Genomic DNA, 23,987 nt, shown 5'->3' on the forward strand with positions numbered 1-23,987 from the left:
GTGATATAGATTTGCTACACACAAATGCCAGGTAATAACCATCTCCAATAAGAGAAAATCTAAGTATAGCCCCTTTGCATTGAATAATGTTACCATCACTGAATCGCCCACTATCAACATCCTTGGTGTCACCATTGACCAGAAACTCAACTGGACTTGCCACATAAACACTGTTTACAGAAGCAAATCAGAGGCAATTAATCTTGTAGCAAGTAACTCACCTCCTGACTCCCCAAAACTTGCCCACCACCTACAAAGCACAAGTCAGGAGTTTGATGGAATACTCCCCACTCGCTTGAATGGGTTCAGTGTGTATTGTCTACAAGGTGCACTGCAGAAATTCAGCAAAGATCCTTAGACAGCACTTTCCAAACCATGACCACTTCTATCTAGAAGGTCGAGGGCAGCAGATGCATGGGAGCACCATCACCTGCAAGCCACTCACCATCCTGACGTGAAAATATATCACTGCTCCTTCACCATCACAAGGTCAAAATCCTGCAATTTTCTCTCTAAGGGCATTGTGGGTCAACCTACAGCACATGGACTGCTATGGTCCTAGAAGGCAGCTCACCCCACCTTCTCAAGGGCAACGAGGAAACAGGCAATAAATGCTGGCCAGTCAACAATGCTGGCGTCCCGTGAATGAATTTTAAAAAAAGCATAGTTAATGTCGCAAAAAGCATAGTCAGTTTGCACACAGCATTGAGATAGTGACCAGAGCATCTGTTTTTGTATCAACTGAAGGATAACAATTGGCTTGGAAACCTGCTGGGCTCCCCTTTTACTGTTTTGAATTGTGCAGTGAGATTAGATAAGGTTACTTACAGTGTGGAAAAAGGCCCTTCGGCCCAACAAGTTCACACCGACCCTGCAAAGAGCAACCCACCCAGACCCATTCCTCTACATTTACCCCTTCACCTAACACTACAGGCAATTTAGCACAGCCAATTCACCTAACCTGTGCATTTTTGGACTGTGGGAAGAAACCGGAGTACATCCACGCAGACACGGGGAGAATGTGCAAACTCCACACAGACAGTTACCTGAGGCGGGAATTGAGCCCGGGTCTCTGGCGCTGTGAGGTGTGGACTTGTTGAGCCGAAGGGCCTGGTTCCACACTGTAAGCAATCTAATCAAATACCCTTGTCCTACTGTATTCTCTTCTTGGAAAGGATTATGCAGATCAGAAGACAATAAATACATTTTAATTCAGAAATGGGATTTCCCCTGTCAAAAAAAAATCATGGTTTTAAAATTATTCAGGGGATCTGGGCGTTTAATTCCTAAATTAGTTGTGTTCAAATATCCACGTTTTAAAAAAAATAAATCTGGGTTAGAGTCCAGAACTGAATGAACAATAACTTGCAATTACTTAGTACCTTTACCCTAGCAATGCAATGCAATTTTTATATGTAGATTTTTTGTTAGCAAGGCCAGTATTTATTGTCTGTCTGTAAAGCATAGGATGTGGAGTGAGTGCCAGTACAGAAGAACTGGGGCTGCATGGTGGCTCAGTGGATAGCACTGCTGCCTCACAGTACCAGAGATCTGGGTTTCATTCCAGCCTTGGGCCACTGTTTGCACATTCTCCCTGTCTCTGTGTAGGTTTCCTCCCACAGTCCAAAGATGTGTAGCTTAGGTGAACTGGTCATACTAAATTGCCCATAGTGTGCCGGGTTGTGTAGATTAAGTGCATTAGTCAGGGGTAAATGTGGAGTGATAAGGTGAGGGAATTGTTCTGGGTGGGTTGCCCCTCGGAGGGTTGGTGTGGACTTGTTGGGCCGAATGGCCTTTTTCTGCACTGTAGAGATTCTTCTTCTAAAAAAAAGGACAGCTTTGTTTCATGGGGGATGAAGAATGTTGAGCCCTAATCCAGGCAATTGGAGAGTACTCTATCACACTCCTGATTCTGTGCTGAATAGATGTTTATTCTGTTTTGAAGTGTCGAGATGTAAATTACTCCCAGCAAAATAATCAGCCTCTGACTTGCTCTTGTATTTGTGTATCTTGGCCAGTCTGGTTTCTAGCCAACGATAATCCTCAGGCTGTGGATTGTGGACAGGTTGCCAACAGTAATGCCATCAAATGTCAAGGGCAAGTGTTTCTGTTCTGTCGGATTACCTGGTACTTTGCAGTTTCAAGGATCCTTAATCTGAAATCAGATGAGAAATGATTGACACTGAATCTACCAGAAGCTTTAGTTGAGGCGGTTTTTTAAGCACCAACTTTCAAGGTGAAGAGAGAGGCTGAGCAGAAAGTACAGTTGATGGAGTTCCAGAGCGGGAAACCTAGACAGCTGAATGTCTCTGCTGCCAGTGGTTTTGAAGGGTTTGTGATTAAAGATGAAGCAAGCTAAATCATTACCAAGGTGGGAAATGGGGTCAGCAGAGAGGAAGATTGCTGATGAGCAAACTGGACTGAATCCAGTTTGTATAACATTTACACACCTGTTAATGTGGAATCATTTTGTGCTCATTTCATGCTAGCATTCTGCAGCTCTGCTTACTGAAGGTTATGTAATCTGGCTTTATGCGACAGACTGCAGAAAACTGCGGTACAGAGGAATGTGGCTGTCCTTGTACTTGATTTGCAAAACTTCAGCATACAGATACAACAAGGCTAACAGAATGTTGGGCCTTGCAAGAAGGAAGAAGGCCTAAAATAGGGAAGCCTTGCCACAGGACCTTGGTGTGGCCCCATCTGCAGAAGTGTGTACAGTTTTGATCACGTCACTTCAGGAGGGTCATGCTTACATTGGAAGCAGTTCAGAGAATGTTCAGTTGATTATTTGGATGAGCGATTGTCTTGATGTATAGTTGAACAGATTAGGGTTCGACTCGTGCCTTGTAGGTGGTGGGCAGGCTTTGAGGAGTCAGGAGGTGCGTTATTTGCTGCAGAATTCCTAGTCGCTGACCTGCTCTTGTAGCTACTGTACTGACATGAGTTGTGTTTCTGCTCAATGGCAGAATGTTGATAGCAGGGGAATCAGGGATAGTGACACCATTGAATGTCAAGGGGCAGTGGTTAGATTGTGTTTTATTGGAGATGGTCATTGCCTGGCATTTGTGTGGTGCGAATGTTATTTGCCACTTGCCTGGATTGAAGTCTTGTTGCATTTGAACAGAGATTGCTGTGAATGTGAAGAGTCGCAACTGGTACTGAACATTGTGAAGTCATTGGAGAACATCCCCACTTTTGACCTTTTGATGGAGGGAAGGTCATTGATGAAGCAACTGAAGATGGTTGGGGCGAGGACACTATCCTGAGGAACTCCTGCAAAGAGGTCCTGAAGCTGAGATGACTGACTTCCAACAACCACAACCATCTTCCCACACACCAGGTATGACCATAACCAAGGGAGAGTTGGCCCCTGATGCACTGATTCCAGTGCTGGGGCTCCTTGATGCCAGAGTCAGTCAAAAGTGGCCTTGATGTCAAGGGCTGTCATTCTCCACTCTGGAATTCAGCTCTTTTGTCCATGTTTGAACCAAGGCTGTAGTGAGGTCAGGAGCTGAGAGGCTTGATGACCCGTTCTATTCTCTTCTGTTATTGATCGAGAATTGACTATTGGGACAGTAATTGGCCAGCTAGGATTCATGAGCTCAGTTTTGTATATTTTCAATGAGGTCTAGTGCAGTTAAAGTTGGAATAAGAACACATTAAAAGTGAGACATCAGGCTTCCTGACTGAGGAAGTTAAAGTAGTGAACAACTGTATTATCAAAACTGGGCATGTTCCATTTTTGACTGTGATGATTAGGTTAGCTGAAAGGTTTTCTAACTATCTTAAGTTGGGGAGAGGAAAATATCCATGATGGTGACCACTGGTAGGTTTTGTAGGAAAATTGCATGTGTGTTGCTTCGGATAATGTTAGGGTTTGGTTTAGTGACACTATACTGCCATGTAAAATATCTTCCTTGGATGTGAAGCAGAGCTATTTTACTGAATCCCTCTTGCAACTGTATTCCAGCAGGGAGTTAATATTTTCATGAAGAGCGGGAGGCAAATGTTTGGGAGGTGGATGGGGGGAAAAAAAATAAGATGTTTTAAAATATTCTTTGGAGTACATGGAATATTTGGAGACAGATGGACTCTGGCACAGCATTTGCCACATGAGAGATATTAACCGAATTGGCCTACTTCTGAGAAATGTGCAATTCTGTGTTTGGAGATAACCATCTGCAGGTATTATTGTAAACCTTCTTATAGTTTATCTTTCTGAGGTATGGTCTTAAAGACTCTTGTATACAATTTGTAATTACTGAAAATGGGGTTTGGGGGGTGGGGAGGTGGGGGAAGAAATGTCTCAATGTGCTTAGATGTAGAGCAGTCCTCCCCTGAAACAAACCGTTGCCTGTCAAAGGAATTATGTTGACCTTCACAAATTGGAACCATGATGACTATTGTTACAACACAGTAATTACAAAACCAAACTTTTAATACAACTAAGGTATTGCAGAAATGATTGTATCTGTGTTCCTCTTATGCCCTCTTCTGTGCAAAAACGGTATCTACAAGACGAGATCTTTTCCTGTGCAGAGGCAAAGGGAAAGTTGGTTTTGTACCATGACACTCCAGGTTTCCAGTCTGCGACAAAGGGAAGCTGTCCTTCCTCCACCTTGACTGTCTACAGCCTTCAATGCCGTTGACCGCACCGCCATCTATCTCCGCAGCCTCTCCATCATTCAGCTGAGTGGGGCTACTCTATCATGGATCCATTAATATCTACCTCATAATAGCTAGAAAATGACTTGCAGTGGCTTCAGTTCTTGTTTCTGTGCAATTACCTCCTGTCCCCAATTCTTTGCCCCCTCCTAATTCTCACTGCATTGCACCCCTTAACCACATAATCTGAAGGCATGGAGTTAGTTGTTACACATGGGCTGACCCAGCTCAATCTCGCTACTGCCCCTCCCAGTTTCTGTCATGTTAAATTCTAAGACTGCTCATCTGATGTACAGTTGTGGATGAGCTGAAACGTCTTCCAGATTAAATATTCAGAAGACTGAAGCCACTGATTTGAGCCCCCGCTCCAAATTCCATACCCTAACTATCAACTCCATTTCTCTCCCTGCCAACAGTCTGTGATGAAGTCAGTCTGTACACAGACCTGGTATGGCATTTATTCCTGAGATGAGCTTCTGACCTCTCACTCCTCATCCCGAAACTCACCTTTTCCAAATCTGTGACATCTTTCACTTCATTCCATCTCAACTCAACTGCTGTGCAAACCCTTGTCCATGTCTACATTACCTACAGATCTGACTATTCCAATGGAGTTCTTGTTGGACCTCCAGACTCTCTCGTCCAGAAACTTGACCTCCTCATTCTGAAGCTAAGTCCTGCTCCCCTGTGATTCCTGTGCTCTATGACATACATAGGCTCCTGGTTAAACAGTGTCATGTTTTTCTGATTAAAATTCTTGTTTTCAGATCCCTAATCTTTCTCCTTCAGTCCCACAACCCTCCATGATAACTGTACTCCACTAATTCTAGCGTCTATCAGTCATAGTTGGTCCACCACTTGAGGCTGTGCCTTCTGTTGCCTCAGTCCCTAGCTCTAGAATTTACTCTCTGTGCTCACTTTCCTCCTTGTAAGACACTCCTTACAATGTACCTCTTTGACTCAGTGCTCTGTGATCTTGTCTAATATCTCGTGAATGTGGTAGAGACAGTCTGTCTCAGAACACTCCTGTGAAGTGCTTTGGGATATTTCATTCTATTATAGGCACTGATTAAGTCTAAGTTTCTCTGGTGTTTCTGGCGTCAGTGTTTCAGTTTGGAAGCTCTGAAGAAAGATCATTCACCTGAAAGATTAACTCAGTATACAGACCCTAAACAGACAATGAGCAAAACTGACGTCATTTACAAAATACCATGCAAGGACTGTAACAAACACTACATTGGATAAACAGGCAGAAAACTAGCCATCAGGATACATGAACACCAACTAGCCACAAAAAGACATGACCCTCTCTCACTAGTATCCTGACATATGGATGAGGAAGGACAGCGCTTCGACTGGGACAATACATTCATCCTAAGACAAGCCAAACAAAGACACGCACAAGAATTCCTAGAAGTATGGCATTCCAACCGGAGGTCTATCAACAAACACATCGAGTTAGACCCCATCTATCACCCCCTGAGAAAAGGAACAGGATGTGACTTCACCACAGGAAATAACATCAGCACAGGAAATGACATCACCAACCCAAAGAAACCCAAACATATAAATAGAAAGCAGGAATTTTCAGCATTGGTTCACATGAGGTCCACTGAAGATGTTACCTAGTAAGGTAATGAAATGTCTGGAAATGAACCTTTCAGCTCAGCGAGCAAAACTATATCCAAGTTATCTCACTTTCTTTCTGTATAGTAGCTGCCAGATCTAAGTATTTCCAGCACCTACACTGTTTGATATAATTATAAGTTGTTATTAGTTATTCTATTGTGCTTGCCATATCACAACAGTGGCTACACTTCAAGTGCTCGCCACTGGCTGTAAAGCATTTCTGGGTGGTCTGAAGTCAGAACGGGTGCTATATAAATGTGGATTTTTCTTTAAAACAGCTTTCAACTGGTTCATCTAAAATAGGAAAAATGATGTTCCTCCATTCGTAGCTATCTTGTCATCTTTAATCGATTACCATAGTAGCTAATTAAAATATCCAGTTAACAATTGGCTGAAGTTGTTCAAGTGTATTGTTCAAAAAGGGAGATGGTGCAATCCATTATAAATGTAAATGAATCTCTGACTCTATTCTGACTGCGTGAAATCTGGGATATTACAAAATGTTGAAACACATAGTGAAAGAAATTTCTGGTGGAAGCCACTGTTTTTTTTAAAAACTTCGAATCAGAGTGTATTTTTGAACCTTAAAACCACACGTGATAGAAATATAAGAATGTAATAATTCCAAAAACCTGAGACAATGGGAAGCTTGACAGTATTTGGTATCTGGCTAAGTATAACGTCCAAAGTGGTTGCACCAACTCTGCAGTGGACACAATGAGACTGAGATAGTCAATTAGTCAGGTGAAAGGACTGATTCCTTTATAAATTAAGCAAGGGAGCCAACTTGTTTTTGTTAATCCAAGTTCTGCTCAGTAGTATGTGCAGTACATTTAGTGTTATTCATCAGTAGGAAATAATAGCAGCCTTTGAATATTCATGAAATCTTGCATAATAATAAGTGAAATTGAGCATATCACATAGATAATCTGTATTCATATCTATGTGCCATACTTGAAGTAAATAAATTAATTATTCTTTCTCTGATCAGCTTTGCTGTAGAGAAGAAGTCAGTTCATGCATAACATATCAGTTAATGAAAGCATTCTTTTAGCACTGCACAGAAAATTCTTCCACAATTCAATTTTATTTTCGTTCATGAAATATGGGCATCACTGGTCAGGCCAGCATTTATTTCCTGTCCCTAACTACCCCAGATGGCCATTCAGAGACAACCCATTGCTGGAGTCGCATGTAGGCCAGACCAGATAAGGCTGGCAGATTTCCTTCCCTCAAGAACGTTAGTGAACCAGATGGATTTCCATGTTAATCAGCAATGGTTTATCGGTCATGATTAGTTCCAGGTTTTGAGTTTCCACCATCTGCCATGGCAGGACTCAAACCTGGGTCACCAGAACATTACCTGGGGCTTTCAGTTTAATAGCCTAGCAATAACAGCATTGGGGATTTAGAAGGGGGTGGGGGTGGGAATAAGGGTACTGAGTTTGGAGCATTGTTGTCCTGTGATTCAACTATTGAACTATGCTGCAAAGCCTGTGGTTGGAATTTCCAAAACTCAACCCCACACAACCTGGAGCACCTCTGGTGGGCACATAGTTCCACAAACTGATACTGACCCCTCAACACTTTGCATTTCTCAAGGACACAGTTGAGAAGGTAACTTGCGTTATCAATGCATTTTAAAATGCCAAAAGCATTGTGTAGTCAGGCAACACCCTAATGTACAGCTACATGACTGAATTGTAGGATTGTGCAACTCGCTGAGAAACTTGGACTTCTTTCATACCTATAGCCTTTCAGATGACTCGCATATCACCTGAAGACATCTTCCAGATACTGCTCCATTTCTAGAGTAGCTTTTTGAAAGACTAAATAAATTGAACAAAAACATTCAAAAACTATTATTGCATTCTTTGTCATGTCTCTTGTTTACAGCATTAAAGTAACAATGAAAGTAGAAATAAATTTAACGCTGAACCCAAGTTTCAAATAGTTAATGCTGTTTCATTCTAAACTATACTTTAGATGCATATTCCCACCCAAAGGATAGGTGAAGTAAGTTTTAACTTTGCAACGATGAATGCAAATAGTGAAATCCCATATGGAACGTATCTATATATTATGTATACATACAATATACATAGAGATTGGCAATTTACAGGACAATCTCAAACTTCTAATTGCAGCAATCTACAGTTGAACCTATAGGAATATTCCAGCATTTGAACTTTTCGGCACTGCACAATTTCTGTAGAGTTCTCTAGGTCGCTTCTAAAACCTTAATGTGATTCCCAGATTGATGTCCTAAATTGGATATAACTGTTCAACTGAGGGCTAACCAGTGATTTATATGAAGGCATGTGCAACTGATGATGATACTGGGCAAGTTGGATCCCAGAATGAAACCTGATTTCAAAAAGTGTACTTTTAGCTTTTTGCAATTAACTTTTGGTACAAAAAATTGGTGGAAAGGCTCAGCAGGTCTGTCAGCATCTGTGGGGACAAATCAAAGTTAACAAAGTTAATCAAAGTCCTCAGAACTTGCAGCTCTGGACCTGAAATGTTAACTCTGATTTCTCCCGCCAGATGGTACAATTACACCATTTAAAGACATCTGGATGGGTACGTGAATAGGAAGGGTTTAAAGGGATTGAGGTCAAATGCTGACAAATGGAACTAGATTAATTTAGGATAATCTGGTCGGCATGGATGAGTTGGAGTGAAGGGTGTGTTTCCGTGCTGTACATCTCTGACTTTATTTTGCCAGACCTGCTGAACTTTCCCCAACCATTTGTTTTTGTTTCTGATTTCTAGGATCTGCAGTTTTTTTAACTTTTGCAGTTGGTTAATCGCTGAAACATATTAACTGTGTCTACAGATGTTATTAATAGCAGAACTAAGTTTATTACACAAACAAAATAATCAAACAATGTAGGTATTAAATAAATATTAACTTGTTTCCCAACATCATCCTTTACAGAGACTCTGTCCCAGAGAAATTTCACATCTATCCTTTTAATTGACTTTCCCTAATTTCTTTATCATGAGCTGTGAGCTAATTTTACAGTTACTTTCATAGCCCGCGCTAACATGGAACTTTGCTCAGTTCTGATAGTTAGAACTGAACTTTCTCAGTTCTAACAATGTGAAGATTCCTATCCAAACTTTCCTGGCTTAGAAGCTCCACAAATGAGAAATAACTTATGTAGCAACTGGTTTGCTCTGAACTCACCTGATACAGCAGTGTTTCTCAACAAAGGAATGTTCCGAACTGAACTCTGGAATGTTTTGAAGTTAAACATTGAAAACATTTTAACCATGAATACTAGAGGGGTTTTCCCAGGCACTATACAGGCTTTCTTGGAACCAGAGTTGAAGAAGTATTCTTCTGTTTTATTCTGTTTCAGGAGGTTCACTGGTGATTGACCTAATGCCCTTGATTTTTCAGGAAGGATTTTCCTTGATTGAAGCTCACAAATGGTGGAAAGCAGTCCGCAGAGCAGATTGTCTGCTCTTTGGGTCTAAAGTTAAGGTAGGAAGTTGTAAATCAATTTTTACAGGAACATAAATTAATCATTTTATTGTCAGGTGTATTTTACAGTGCAAAAACAACTGTAAAATACAGTGAAAAGCTTTCACTGTCGCCATGATTCCGACACCATTTTGAATAGTTTGGGAATAATGTTTTAAAAAGCTTAAAGAGAGTCCATAACCCTTGTGCCACCACCAACCAACCAACATCTAAGATGCTACTCCTTGAGTGCCATCTTTGACTGCTGGGCCTACCTTGTCGCCACCACCTCCATTGATGTAGCAGCCAGTGCCAGGTCCCGTGCTTGCCCAACCATCGCCTCGATGTTGCCGCCAGGGCCCCGTTCTGGGCTCACCAGCTGTCGCCACACTCCAGATTCTGACAAAATCGCCTTCACAACGCCTTCCTTGTCGATGTCGCCATGACCAAGCTCACCTCAGAAGGTCAGTGGAAGCAAAAACCAAGAAGAGAAAGAGACGAGAAAAGAAAAAGAAAGCGAACAGAGTGATCGAGCCCCGGACACTTCCCTGGAGCAGTAGCCACATCCATTTCTCTTGTTTTAATTATTAATTTCTAATCCATCTCATCGTTTCCTGAGTTGCCTGTCACAAATGTAGCTTTTTTCACATTCTTTGCATTGTCATGCCTTTTGAAACTCCATTGTCTAGTACAAGTCTTTCTCACCGGGTTTTACATGCGGATTTTTTTGTCTTTTCTGTCACCTCGTCTTTTCTCTGATTCTATTACAGTCCTCTATTTTCTCATGATTTGGAGATGCCGGTGTTGGACTGGGGTGTACAATGTTTAAAATCACACAACACCAGGTTATAGTCCAACAGGTTTAAAAGCAAGTGTGCTTCCAATTAAACCTGTTGGACTATAACCTGGTGTTGTGTGATTTTTAACTCTATTTTCTCAGTTCTAAAGTTGTGTGTGTTTTTTTTGTTTTAGATCTCCTGCAATTAGTGGTTTTTTTTGCTTTTTTAAGTAGCAGATCGTGTTAGAACTTAATGTTTTATTAATTTAATGTCCTTTTAAGGATTCTTTTTTTTTAACAATAGTTCCGTAGAGCAAAAAGCAACATCCGTAAATAGTGACTCAGTTTTCCTTGACTGTAATGTGTTTTGAATTCAGTTTTGTGGAAAGTTTTATTTTAAGCTTCATCAGCTAATAAATATTTGATTAAAATAGTGTATCACATAAATATCATATATGTTTAGCTGTAGTCATAGGAGATTTAAGGCATGGGACATGATAATTTGTTCTATTGGGATAGAGATTCAACTCTGGAACATAGGAAAGTAGGAGGAGGAGTAGGCTATTCAGCCTATTGAGTCTGCTTTGCCGTTTAATTGGATCATGGCTGATCACCTACGTTCATACCACTTTCCTACACTGTCCCCATATACCTTGATGTCACAGTAGTTTGCAAAATTCGATAATGGATTAGCTGCCTGTTATATCTCCTTGTTATAACTCATTTTCCACTCAATTGAAAATCAGGCAGTGTATCCCACAGGATGTACATGTTGTGTTCCCGTCAAACTCGACTTTCACACTGATTTAGTTGTTGCAACTCTGAGAAAACCAAAACCAATCCCATTTTTTAACGATCCTGAGATTCAAGCATTTTGTTTAAAAGATGCAATAATCTCTACTTCAGCCATATCCCCTGGCAAAGCATTCCCTGATCCAACAAACCACTGCATCAGTAAACTACTTCTAAACTTGTTTTTTGAACACAGTTAATAATGGCTGAGCGCTTATCACTGGTGGCAAAGAAATTTGCCTAAAGTACCTTTGTACTGCAGAAAATAAATGATATCTGCTTCTCATTTTTTTCTACTTTGAAAAAATGTCGACTTGATGTGATTTGAAATTATTGAGAGTTCAAGGTGTGATATCTAAAATTTGTAAAGATTTTTTCTTTAAAACTCAGTCCTTTCAATTTATGCTGTTGACTAACTTAGAGTGAATGAGTTGCTGGGGCAGCAAACACGTGTACATTCATGTTGGAGACTAGCTATGGATAACAATAAAAGAGATTCTCGGCTTCTTTCCATCACAAAGCTGACCAGCTCCTACTGCCTGCCATTCGTGTGTGTTGGACAGTTGATTCTCAACTTGTTCAGCTACATAATGAAAGCACCTTCCTTGGCCATCAAGTCCTGGAGTGGGACTTGAAACATGAGCTTTCAACTCTGAGGCTGGGATACTACCCTCTGTTCGACAAGACCTTCAAGTTTTAGAGTAAATGAATAAATTTGATCTCAGTACATGCAAATAGTTAAAGCTCCCCGTGTCATAATTATTCAAACCTCTTCTTTTACAGAATGAAAGTCGTATGTTTCGAGTGCAGTTCAGTGGAAATTCCCATGAGCAAGCACTAGAACATTGTACTAACTGTGTGCAGAAGCTCCTTCAGTATATCAATGTGCAGAATCCCAATGGACAAAATCTGAACCAAGCTCTACAGTTGAGCCAGGCAACGAACATTGGCTACTCTGGAAGTTTGGAGCCAGAGGTAGGCCATCAAGAGGTGAAATAATCCTTTCTTTGCAACCAGTTTATTTTGATGTGATTTAATGTTAAATGTTGAACTGAATCTACCTAAAGCTCCTGTTAAGAGTATGTATAGGATTGTAATATTAACGTGGGATCAAAGTATTCACAATGGTCGCTGGCAATAACATGAATGCCCTGTACCTGTGAAATCTCTTAAAGCACTGACAGGCGATTATCTGTATGGGTGTTACAGAGTCACTACTAAAAGCTGTACTGTGTCAAAAGCATTGCTATTCGTGTTAGTGTTGGTGAGCAATCCCAGCTGTTATGTTTCCTCACTTGTTTTTTAAGCTTATACCTCAGGAGTTCAGAGTGCTGAATTGCTGGCAATTCTCCGCATCGATATTGATCAATCCCCATCCATTTCCTCATCTTTAAAGGGCTTGCTAGTGGTGTCGTAGAATCTGTTGAGGTTATTCAGATTACTTTTCCCTTCATTAGCTTTGAACAAAACTATTCGTCATGTCTGAATTGATTACCACGAATAGCAATGATGAAGTCAGTAAGGGTCAGATGGCAAACTCTTCAGTCACTGGAGTAATGCCTGAAGCAACAAAAGATGGCGTGATTGTTGGAGGCCAATTATTGCAGCATTGGTATTTCACCACAAGAGTTCCTTGGGAGTCTTCAGCTTTTTTGTTGATCTGCCAATCATAAAACTAGAAATACAGCTGTTTAACAATCTTTCTACAGTGGCTCCGTTTCATTCAAAGTTTCTCTGATAATGAAGTAGTCCATGTCAATCCCCAGCGACATGACTTGGTGCCATCAAGACTTTGAGATTTCAATTGACAAGTGACAGATAACATTGGCATGACATAATGGTGCTCTTGAAGCAAGGAAATTTCAGCTCCTCACCTCTCTTCACTATTTACAGTGCTCGGGTCTGAAGCAAAGTGGAATGCACACCACTAATGTGCAGGTGCAACAGCGCTGAACATTCAAGTAGCTCAACTCCATTCAGGATGGAGCGGTTAACGTAATTGGTGCCAACTCACCATAGTATTCATCTCCTTCCCCTACCAGTGCTGTGTGTGTGCGATAAGCAAGTAAGAAAATGACCAGGAAGATTGATGAGGACAGAGTGATAGACATTGTTTACTTGGACTTTAGTAAAGCCTTTATCAAGGTTCTGCATGGTAAACTAATTAGTAAAGTTAGACCACATGAAATTCAGGGTGAACTTGCCAATTGGATATAAAACTGGCTTAATGGCAGGAGACAGAGGATGCTGGAGGTCTGTGGAAAACGGTGTTCCACAAGGATTGGTGCTGTGTCCACTTTTGTTATTTATATAAATGATTTAGCTGAGAATATAGAAGGCATGGTTAAATTTGCTGATGACACCAAAATTGGTAGTACAGTGGACAGTGAAGAAGGTTATCTAAGATTACAAAGAGATCTTGATTATTGGGTCAATGGGCTGAAGAATGGCAGATGGAGTTTAATTTGGATAAATGCAAGCTATTGTATTTTGGTACAATAAACAAGGGCAGAACTTGTACAGTTAATGGTAGGGCCTTGTGTAGTGTTGTGGAACGGAGAGATCTAGAGGTTCAGGAACATAATTCTTTGAACTTTGAATCACATGTAGATAGGGTGGTTAAGAAGGCATTTATCATGCTTGCCTTTATTGGTCAGACCTTTTCAGCATTGGAGTTGGGGTTGTACAAGATGTTGGTGAGGCCTCTTCTGGACTACTGTGTGCAGTTCTGGTCTCCCTGTTATACGAAGGATATTATTAAGCTGGAGAGGGTTCAAAGCAGATTTACTAGAATATTTTAGGGAATGAAGGGTTTGAGTTATAAGGAGAGGCTGGATAGGCTGGGACTTCTTTCACTGAGGAACAAACTTGGTTAGAGACAAAAAAACTGCAGATGTTGGAATCCAAAATAGACAGGCAGGAGGCTGGAAGAATACAGAAAGCCAGGCAGCATCAGGAGTTGGAGAAGTCGACATTTCAGGTGTAACCCTTTCACTGAAGCAGAGAAGGTTGTGGGGTGACCTTTATAGAAGTTTATAAAATAATGAGGGGTACAGATAAGGTGATTGACAGGTGTTTTTTCCTTGTGGTGCAGGATTTCAAGACTAGGGGGCATATTTTTAAGGTGAGAGGAGAAAGATTTTAAAGGGGCAATTTTTTTTTTACAGAGTGGTTTGGGTGTGGAATAAATTTCCAAAAGAAGTAGTGGATGTGGATGCAGTTACAATGTTTAAAAGATATTTGGATAAGTTCATGAATAAGAAGTGTTTGGAGGGATATGAGTTGAGCCCAAGCAGGTGGGATTAGTTTAGTTTAAGATTATAGTCGGCATGGACTGGTTGGTCCGAAGGGCCTGTTTCTGTGCTGTATGACTCTATGACTCTAAAACTTGCTTAACGTTGGGTTGACTGCTTGCCTTTCCCTGCAACCTCTGTCGCTGAGTAGAAAATGGGCAGCAATGGTTTTGGAACATCTCTGCACATTTCCAACTCAAGTCATGGCCGTCCTGACTTTGGCTAACCTCAGCGCTTCTTTTGGGTTGAATGTTACCAAAAGGCAGCGAAGTATCAGTCTTGAGGAGTTTCATGGAGGCTTTCCATCCATCAGCTCTATTGAGCGATCTCACACAATTCTCTGCTGTTTAGATTAGATTAGATTAGATTACTTACAGTGTGGAAACAGGCCCTTCAGCCCAACAAGTCCACATTGACCCTCCGAAGAGCAACCCACCCAGACCTGTTCCCCTGCATTTATTCCTCACCTAACACTACGAGCAGTTTAGCATGGCCAATTCACCTAACCTGCACTTCTTTGTACTGTGGGAAGAAACCGGAGCGCCCGGAGGAAACCCATGCAAACACAGGGAGAATGTGCAAACTCCACACAGACAGTTGCCTGAGGCGGGAATTGAACCCAGGTCTCTGGCGCTGTGAGGCAGCAGTGCTAACCACTGTGCCGCCCATAGAATAGAACCCCTACAGTGTGTGAAACAGGCCCTGCAGTCTAACAAGTCAACATGGACCCGCTGAAGACTATCCCACCCAAACCTATTCCCCATTCCACTACATTTACGCCAGACTAATACATCTAAGCATACATCCCTGAACACTATTGACAATTTAGCTTGGCCAATTCACCAATTGCACCAAACCTGCACATCTTTGGATTGTGGGAGGAAACCTGCACAGACAAGGGGAGAATGTGCAAATGCCACACAGACCGTCAGCTAAGACTGGAATCGAACCCGAGTCTCTGGTGCTGTGAGGCAGCAGTGCTAACCACTGTGCCACCCCTCGTTATTAATGCAGCTCTAGGTCTAACCTGTACTTGCCAGCAGCAAAAGTACTCATCACTGCTGGAACCTGCCAGGTTTTCCATACCATTACCATACTTAAAGCCCAGCTACTGTGGAATATTTGGAACAAGCATTCGACACCGGGTATTTGGGTCAGTACTGAAAGTGGACGTTATTTACACTAGTTCTGTAGAAGTCATATCAGATTTTAATAGTTAATTCTCCTTCTCTTCACAAATGTTTCCAGAACTTCTGAGTTTCCCCAGCATTGTGTTTGTTCCAGATTTCCAGCATATTGTTTTTATTACAGTGAGCTTGAGTTTGACTTGCTTAAGAAGCTGTCGATGTTGGATAAATCCTACATAGATTCAGACAGACCCTTCGGTTCAACCATTTCATGCTAAACATAATCCCAAACTAAACTAGTTCCACCAGCCTGCTCCTGGCCTGTGTCCCTCCACATCCTTTCCTATTCATGTACTTGTCCAAATGTCTTTTAAAAGTTATAATTGTATCCACATCCACCACTTTCTCATGAAGTTCATTCCACTCGCTCTCTCACCTTAAAAATGTGACCCCTTGACTTGAAAATCCCCATCAAAGGGAAAAGAAACTACCATTAACTCTATCGATACCCTCGTTATTTTATAAATTTCTATCAGGTCACCTCTCAATCTCCTAAGCTCCAGTGAAAAAAGTCCAAGCCTGTCCAGCCTTTTTTTATAACTCAAACCTTCCAGACACCGCAACAATCCTAGTAAATCTCTTCTGAGCCTTCTCCAGTTTGATAATATCCTTCCTATAACTGGGTGACCAGAACTGGACACAGTATTCCAGAAGCAGCCTCACCTGTACACTCTTCAGTATGACTTCCCAACTCTTATACTCAAAGGACTGCGTAGTGAAAGCAAGCAGCCAACGATGTAAACTTCAAAGAACTATGTGGGTAGTTCAGAGGGTAGAGCAGTGGATGTAGTATACATGGATTTTAGAAAGGCATTTGATAAGGTTCCCCATGGTAGGCTTATGTGGAAAGTCAGGAGGCATGGGATAGAGGGAAATTTGGCCAATTGGATAGAAAACTGGCTAACCGGTCGAAGTCAGAGAGTGGTGGTAGATGGCAAATATTCAGCCTGCAGCCCAGTTACAAGTGGAGTTCCGCAGGGATCAGTTCTGGGTCCTCTGCTGTTTGTAATTTTTATTAATGACTTGGATGAGGGAGTCGAAGGGTGGGTCAGTAAATTTGCAGATGATACGAAGATTGGTGGAGTTGTGGATAGTGAGGAGGGCTGTTGTCGGCTGCAAAGAGACTTAGATATGATGCAGAGCTGGGCTGAGGAGTGGCAGATGGAGTTCAACCCTGCCAAGTGTGAGGTTGTCCATTTTGGAAAGACAAATAAGAATGCGGAATACAGGGTTAACGGTAGGGTTCTTAGTGAGGTGGAGGAACAGAGGGATCTTGGGGTCTATGTTCATAGATCTTTGAAAGTTGCCACTCAGGTGGATAGAGCTTGTAAGAAGGCCTATGGTGTATTAGCGTTCATTAGCAGAGGGATTGAATTCAAGAGTCGTGAAGTGATGTTGCAACTGTACAGGACTTTGGTTAGGCCACATTTGGAGTACTGTGTGCAGTTCTAGTCGCCTCACTTTAGGAAAGATGTGGAAGCTTTGGAGAGGGTGCAGAGAAGATTTACCAGGATGTTGCCTGGAATGGAGAATAGGTTGTACGAGGATAGGTTGATAGTGCTAGGCCTTTTCTCGTTGGAACGGCGAAGGATGAGGGGTGACTTGATAGAGGTTTATAAGATGATCAGAGGAATAGATAGAGTAGACAGTCAGAAACTTTTTCCCCGGGTGCAACAGAGTGTTACAAGGGGACATAAATTTAAGGTGAAGGGTGGAAGGTATAGGGGAGATGTCAGGGGTGGGTTCTTTACCCAGAGAGTGGTGGGGGCATGGAATGCGCTGCCTGTGGGAGTGGTAGAGTCAGAATCTTTAGTGATCTTTAAGCGGCAATTGGATAGGTACATGGATGGGTGCTTAAGCTAGGACAAATGTTCGGCACAACATCGTGGGCCGAAGGGTTTGTTCTGTGCTGTATTGTTCTATGTCCTATGTGCTTGCACCCCAGGTCCCTCTGTTCTACAACACTACCCAAGGTCCAGCATATGAAATTTCCAGTCAAAATGCATTTATGAAAGGAATTTGACATGGGTCCTGAAGAAAACGCAATTCAGTGTCGTGAATTTTTTTTTTCTTTTCACCAACTTCCTCCGCACAACTTATTCAACATTCACACTTTTATTTTCTGTTTTGCCCTATTGTTTTTCTACAGTTTAATCAACTGCTGGCATTCCAGTTGTCCTTCTCACTGAGGAAAAACTTGACTCAAAGTAGAATCGATTGTTGTTGGTGGTCACTCTTTAGAACGGCAATCCCTATGCTTTTAATAGATGGTTTTCCTTATTGGTTTCAATCATGGCCTATCTCCGCAAGAAATGAAAAACTTGCGCCCACACCTCCCCCCTCACTTCCCTCCAAGGCCCCAAGGGATCCTTCCATATCCGCCACAAGTTCACCTGCACCTCCACACACATCATTTACCGCATCCGCTGCACCCGATGTAGCCTCCTCTACATTGGGGAGACAGGCTGCCTACTTGTGGAACGTTTCAGAGAACACCTCTGGGACACCCGGAGGTGGGAGGGGAGGACAGATGTAAGCAAGTTGGTAAACCAGCCTGGTCTCATTTTTCTGTGTTGCAACATGTTACTTCTTTGAACTGGTTAGCCCGGCTTCCTCACAGTGCCAGGGACCTGGCTTCAATTCTACCCTCAGGTAACTGTCTTTGTGGAGTTTGCACATTTTTCCTGTGTTGGTATGGGTTCCCTCTTTGTGCTCTGGTTTCCTCTCACAGTCCAAAGATGTGAAGGTTAGGTGGATTGGCCACGGGAATGCAGTGTTGCAAGAATAGGGTAGGGGGGTGCGTGTGGGTAGGATGTGCTTCACAGCATCAGTGTGGACTGAATGGTCTGCTTCCACAATGTAGGCATTCTATGATTCTTCTATTCTAACTGGTCTTTAACTTTTGTATCTGTTCTGGAGGAGTATCTAGTGGAAGGAGTGAATAATCCTTGCTTGATCCAGAATACGACCATGAATTATAATATGTTAAATAACTAGATGCTGAAATTCCCCCAAAATGCAAATGTATTATTTAACTCATTCATCGCAGCTGCTTTAAACCTCCGGGAAATCAAAAAAGAAAATCATTTCCCATTGAAGTGGATGTGTATCAGCAGAGATGGAAAGGTTCCCAGAGCCTTCCCATGATTGGGTAATTATCGCTAGCAATTCTGCCATCAGTTATAGTCAAGGAATTCCCTAGAGATATGAATTATTCAAAGATGTGACAATTTGGGCATTTGTGTTAGCTCGAATATGTTTGCATTCCGATGTATACTGTATACATTCTGATGTATACATTCCGATGTATACTGTAGAAATGTATATCACACTGGAACTGTCAAGATTAGCTTTCTTCGGTGCAGATGCCATCTATGCATTGGTACAAAGGTTTGACTCCCAATGTGTACCATATGATACTCATGTCTGAGGTGCCTCAGTCGTTAGTTTTAGTATTTCAAGATCCTGCTTTGTAATGACAGGGGCATGGCACAGAGGAGGGTCAAACATCAGCAGAAGGTACCCTTCCTGAGGGTAGGATATCTATCAAGCAACTCGCAAAGGTAGGGAGACTAAACCATCTTTTTACGTTGTTTCAAATCTGCGTTCTTGAATCAAATCCTGTTTGAATTTTTGCAGTCAGTACAGACAGTGGATACTCCCAGGAAGGATGCCAAGTAGATTTCACAAGGAGTGAAAGTCTTTGTATATTGTTCCAATGCACTAATAGCAGTATGACATCTCTCAATCCAGTAAGGTGATTAAAATTATTTCCGGAAGCTTTCCTTATGGCTTCTGAGTGATACACACACTTTTTAAGTAGTAAATTACAAATAGATTTTGGTCCATAGGCCTTGGCTCAGTCTGAGGACAGCAAAGATTGGCTAAAATCTGGTGCATGAGAGCTTAAAGACCTGAATTTGAAACTCAGTCAGAAGTGAGAAAAAAGGTCACCACTTTGGTGTCAGTGAGTCTTATGTCACCCTTTACTGCACAATGACAGTGATTACAAGTCAAAACGTATTGGATTTGAAACATTTTGGGAGACCCTGTGGATGTGAAAGGTCTCTATCAAATGCAGCTTGCCTACATTTATCGCTTATTTTCATGCTGTTACTTATTGCCCTTTCAAGATTTTTTCAAAAACAAATTTTTAACCTTTGTTAAGGACAATTGTTAAAGGGTACGAAAGTAGGGAATGATGAAGAAGGGGGAAAAGAAAAACTTATTTCTATTTTGTTTCATGCAGATAGTCGCAAGCCTCTAACTTGGCACCGGGCGGAGGTGGGTGCTGCAGATGCTGGAGATTAGAGTCAAGATGAAAGTGGCGCTTGAAAAGCACAGCCGGTCAGGCAGCATCCGAGGAGCAGGAAAATCAACGTTTTGGGCAAAAACCCTTCCTGATGAAGGGCTTTTGCTCGAAACATCGGTTTTCCTGCTCCTCGGAAGCTGCCTGACCTGCTGTGCTTTTCCAGCACCACTCTAATTTTGACTCCAACTCAGCACTGCCCTCTGGACCCATCCATCACTGCCCCCTCTGACCTACCACCTTCTCCCTCACCTTCATCAACCTATCGCTTTCCCAGCTACCTCTCTCCAAACTCACCCCCCTCCCATTTATCTTTCAGCCCTGACCCACAAGCCTCATTCCTGATGAAGATCTTATGCCCGAAACATGGATTCTCTTGCTCCACAGATGCTGCCTGACCTGCTGTGCTTTTCCAGCACCACGCTCTCGACTCTGATCTCCAGCACCTGCAGTCCTCATTTTCTCCTAATAAATATTATTTGACTGTATCACAACTAGTTACCACAAATTTGTACTCTTTGTCTGTTAAAAGTCGAGATGTGGCAAGGTATTCAATAGAAGTATTATTCTTCTCAATTTGGATGAGAGTTAGTTGTTTCCCTTAGCTCCCATTGGGAAGCTATGCATTCACAGAGGGAGACTGAAGATCAGGTATTCTAGGAAAGTGTACAATGTTGGTAGTCATGATTTGGAGATGCCGGTGTTGGACTGGGATTGACAAAGTTAAAAATCACACATCACCAGATTATAGTCCAACAGGTTTATTTGGAAGCACTAGCTTTCGGAGAACTGCTCCTTCATCAGGTGGTTGTGGAGTATAAGTGGACTATAAATTCTGTGTCTTACGACCTTACACTCCACAACCACATGATGAAGGCGCAGCGCTCTGAAAGCTCGTGCTTCCAATTAAACCTGTTGGACTGTGACCTGGTGTTGTGTGATTTTTACAATGTTGGTAGTAATTGATGAAATTGAGCCTTTTTAAAATTCATTTTGTGGGATGTGGGCATTGCTGGCTGGCCAGCATTTATTGCCCCATCCCTAGTTGCCCTCGAAGGTTGTGGTGAGCTGCCGTCTTGATCCATTGCAGTTCACTTGCAGCGGGTTGTCTCAATGACATTAAGGAGAGAATTTCTACACATCTGTGACTTCTGTTGAGACTTCATCTAGTGATAAATGTGTCTGGATTCATGAATTGGGAGATAAGGAGGATTGGGAGCAGGCAGTTTAGAGGGAATTTGAGGGATTTCATTTTCACCCAGAGGGTTGTAGATATCTTGAACTCACTATCTAAAAGTGTTTCAGAGGGGGTAAGTCCTCAAGACATTTAAGAAGCATTTAGATGAACACTTGAAATGCCATAGCATATAAGGCTACGGGACAAGTGTTGGAAAATGGGTTAGAATAGATAGGTGTTTGATGACTAGCACAGGGCTGAAGGACCACTTTCCGTGCTGTTCAAACTCAGATTCTGTGGTGAGACAAACAGAGCTAATGTTTTAGATTGAAGGCTTTCCTTTGGAGCTGAACTGAGCAGAACTTCCTTTCCCACAGCACCTTCCTGTGCAGGCGAAAGAGGGGTAACACCAGTCCTTTCACCACATCCCTTCTCCTTGTCCAAGCCATCCCAGATGCAACAGCAATTTATGTGGACTTGTTTTGATTAACGATTTTTGAACTGTATTTGCTGCTCACATGTCTTGCTCCACGTTGGGAGACCAAAGGCAGAGGTTAAGGTGACTGCTTTGTGCGTCACCCCACTCAGTCTGAAAATGTGAACTTCCAGTTGCATACCATTTTAATTCTGGTCCATGTGCTCACATGGACATCTTAGTCCTTAGCCTGTTACAGTGTTCCGATGAAGTGTTAACATACTCTCAAAGAACAACACCTCTTCCAATTCGGCATTTTTGAGCCTTCCATACTGTAGTATTGAATTAAACAATTTCAGATTGTAAACCCACCCCTCCCCCATTTTGTTTCTTGCATGTGTCATCTTAATCTGGTTCCTCACAACTTTTTTTTTCTCTGACGCAGCTGTTTATAATTCTGTCATTCAGACTAATTTTAGACAAATCTTTTCTGAAGAACACTCATACTGGACTTGAAGCGTGGAATAGAAGAATCCCTACAGTGTGGAAACAGGCCATTTGGCCCAACAAGTCCACACCGACCTTCTGAAGAGGAACCCATTCAGACCCACTCCCCTACCCTATTACTCTACATTTACCCCTGACTAATGTGCATGACCTTTCACATCCCTGGGCACTATGGGCAGTTGAGCATGGCCAGTTCACCTGATTTGCACGTCTTTGGAGTTTGGGAGGAAACTGGAGCACCCAAAGGAAACCCACACAGACACTGGGACAATGTGTAAACTCCATAGAGACAGTAGCCCGAGTCTTAAGTTTGTTTCTCTTTCTGAAGATGCTGAGCGACCTGCTGAGTTTCCCCAGCATTCTGTGTTTGTTGGATATATCTTTTATTTCTTTCCCAAAACCATTATTACTTTCTTTCCCTTTTGAGCCCTGAAACCTGTTGCCTGCTGCTCAAAGGCGGATTCCTCCTTTTTGTTCTTTACACTTTTACTTGTACAAAACCTAAAACATTTCTATCTTCCTTCAGTTCACGCAATATCAACTCTGTTTCTCTTGCATAAAAAGTGAGGACTGCAGACATTGGAGATCAGACTCGAAGAGTTTTGGTGCTGGAAAACCACAGCCGGCCAGGCAGCATCTGAAGAGCAGGAGAATGGATGTTTTGAGCATCAAGAATGTGATGAAGGGCTTATTCCTGAAGCGTCGACTCTCCTGCTCCTCGAATGCTGCCTGACCGGCTGTGATTCTCCAGCACCAACACTCTGTTTCTCTCTCAATCGGTGTTGCCTGACCTACAAAGAGGTTAACAGTTGACCTTCCTTTAACTTGAAATTGATTTCTGATTTTTCAACTTCGGGTTTTGTTAATTTGATATTATATGCATGCTGGTCAAAGCTTACGTTGAAGCTCGAGAGAGAGAGAGAACATACTTCAGTGACGGGTCTTTTGAAAACCACTTTGAATCTGTCATGAGTTTTTCTTCCCTAGTCCATGCTGGGAGCAACTTCACCTCAGCTGCCAGTGGCCTACCAACAGTCAGCCTTGACCACTGAAGAGCTGGGTCCATTCCTGCGACTCTGTCTGCTGGATCAGAGCTTCCCGGCGTTTGTGGAACAGGTGGAGCAGGAACTTAAAAAGCTGATTGACTAATGACTCAGAACAATTTTGGCCTTTCCCCAGTTGACAATAACCAGATTGCTACTTGAAGGGAATTGCTACTAATTGCATTAATCTTCATTAACTCACCTCATGTCTGGATTTCTTCTGACAAATATATCCATTGCAGTACAATGTCAATGTATCTTCGATGTTCTCATTTCTTATCATTAGTTTGTCCCATCATTAAACAATAATAAATTTTTCAGTCAACTTGAGCTTTTGTTTAATTTCACTAAGTCAAATTCACTGAATTTGTACCCATTCTTAAAATAGAATAAGTTCTTAATGGATGTTTCTAACCTTAATCCAGGCTGTAATTTTCATTTCTGTTTCATGCAGTTGGCTATCCAGCAGATAGACACACCACCTCATTTAACATGAACCTGTGCAGGCTACAAGGTTGGAAATGCATTTCGCAGACCGTGCTTAGTTGAACACTCAATATCTTGACCTTGTGTTGCTCGTTTGGGATATTGTCACCGCTCTCATTGTGTCAGAAAAATAAAATCCAGGTGTTCACATGGAATGCCGAGCAGAGGAATATCACCAAGTTTTAGAATAGGAACCAATGGGATATTTGAAAATCACACTTTTTAATCTGC

The 23,987-nt window shown here is 42.0% G+C and overlaps 1 protein-coding gene across 2 annotated transcripts in view; it reads left to right on the forward strand.

Annotated features, from left to right (window-relative positions):
• rec114 (REC114 meiotic recombination protein) overlaps positions 1–23,595 on the forward strand; it is a 45,895-nt gene extending 22,300 nt beyond the window's left edge. The window contains exons 3-6 of one of the 2 annotated variants that reach the window (XM_043680204.2): positions 9,707–9,790; positions 12,123–12,329; positions 19,302–19,382; positions 23,215–23,595. In XM_043680204.2, coding sequence (XP_043536139.2) covers positions 9,707–9,790; positions 12,123–12,329; positions 19,302–19,382; positions 23,215–23,376 — 534 coding nt within the window. In that variant the 3' untranslated portion in view covers positions 23,377–23,595. The remainder of the gene's footprint in view (positions 1–9,706; positions 9,791–12,122; positions 12,330–19,301; positions 19,383–23,214) is intronic. The other variant, XM_087982219.1, reaches the window with a different exon arrangement.
• The last annotated feature ends 392 nt before the right edge of the window (positions 23,596–23,987 follow it).

Source organism: Chiloscyllium plagiosum, unplaced genomic scaffold, assembly GCF_037043375.1.
Source record: "Chiloscyllium plagiosum isolate Xiang-an unplaced genomic scaffold, Cpla_swu_hap1 HiC_scaffold_42, whole genome shotgun sequence".
Lineage (NCBI taxonomy): Eukaryota > Metazoa > Chordata > Chondrichthyes > Orectolobiformes > Hemiscylliidae > Chiloscyllium > Chiloscyllium plagiosum.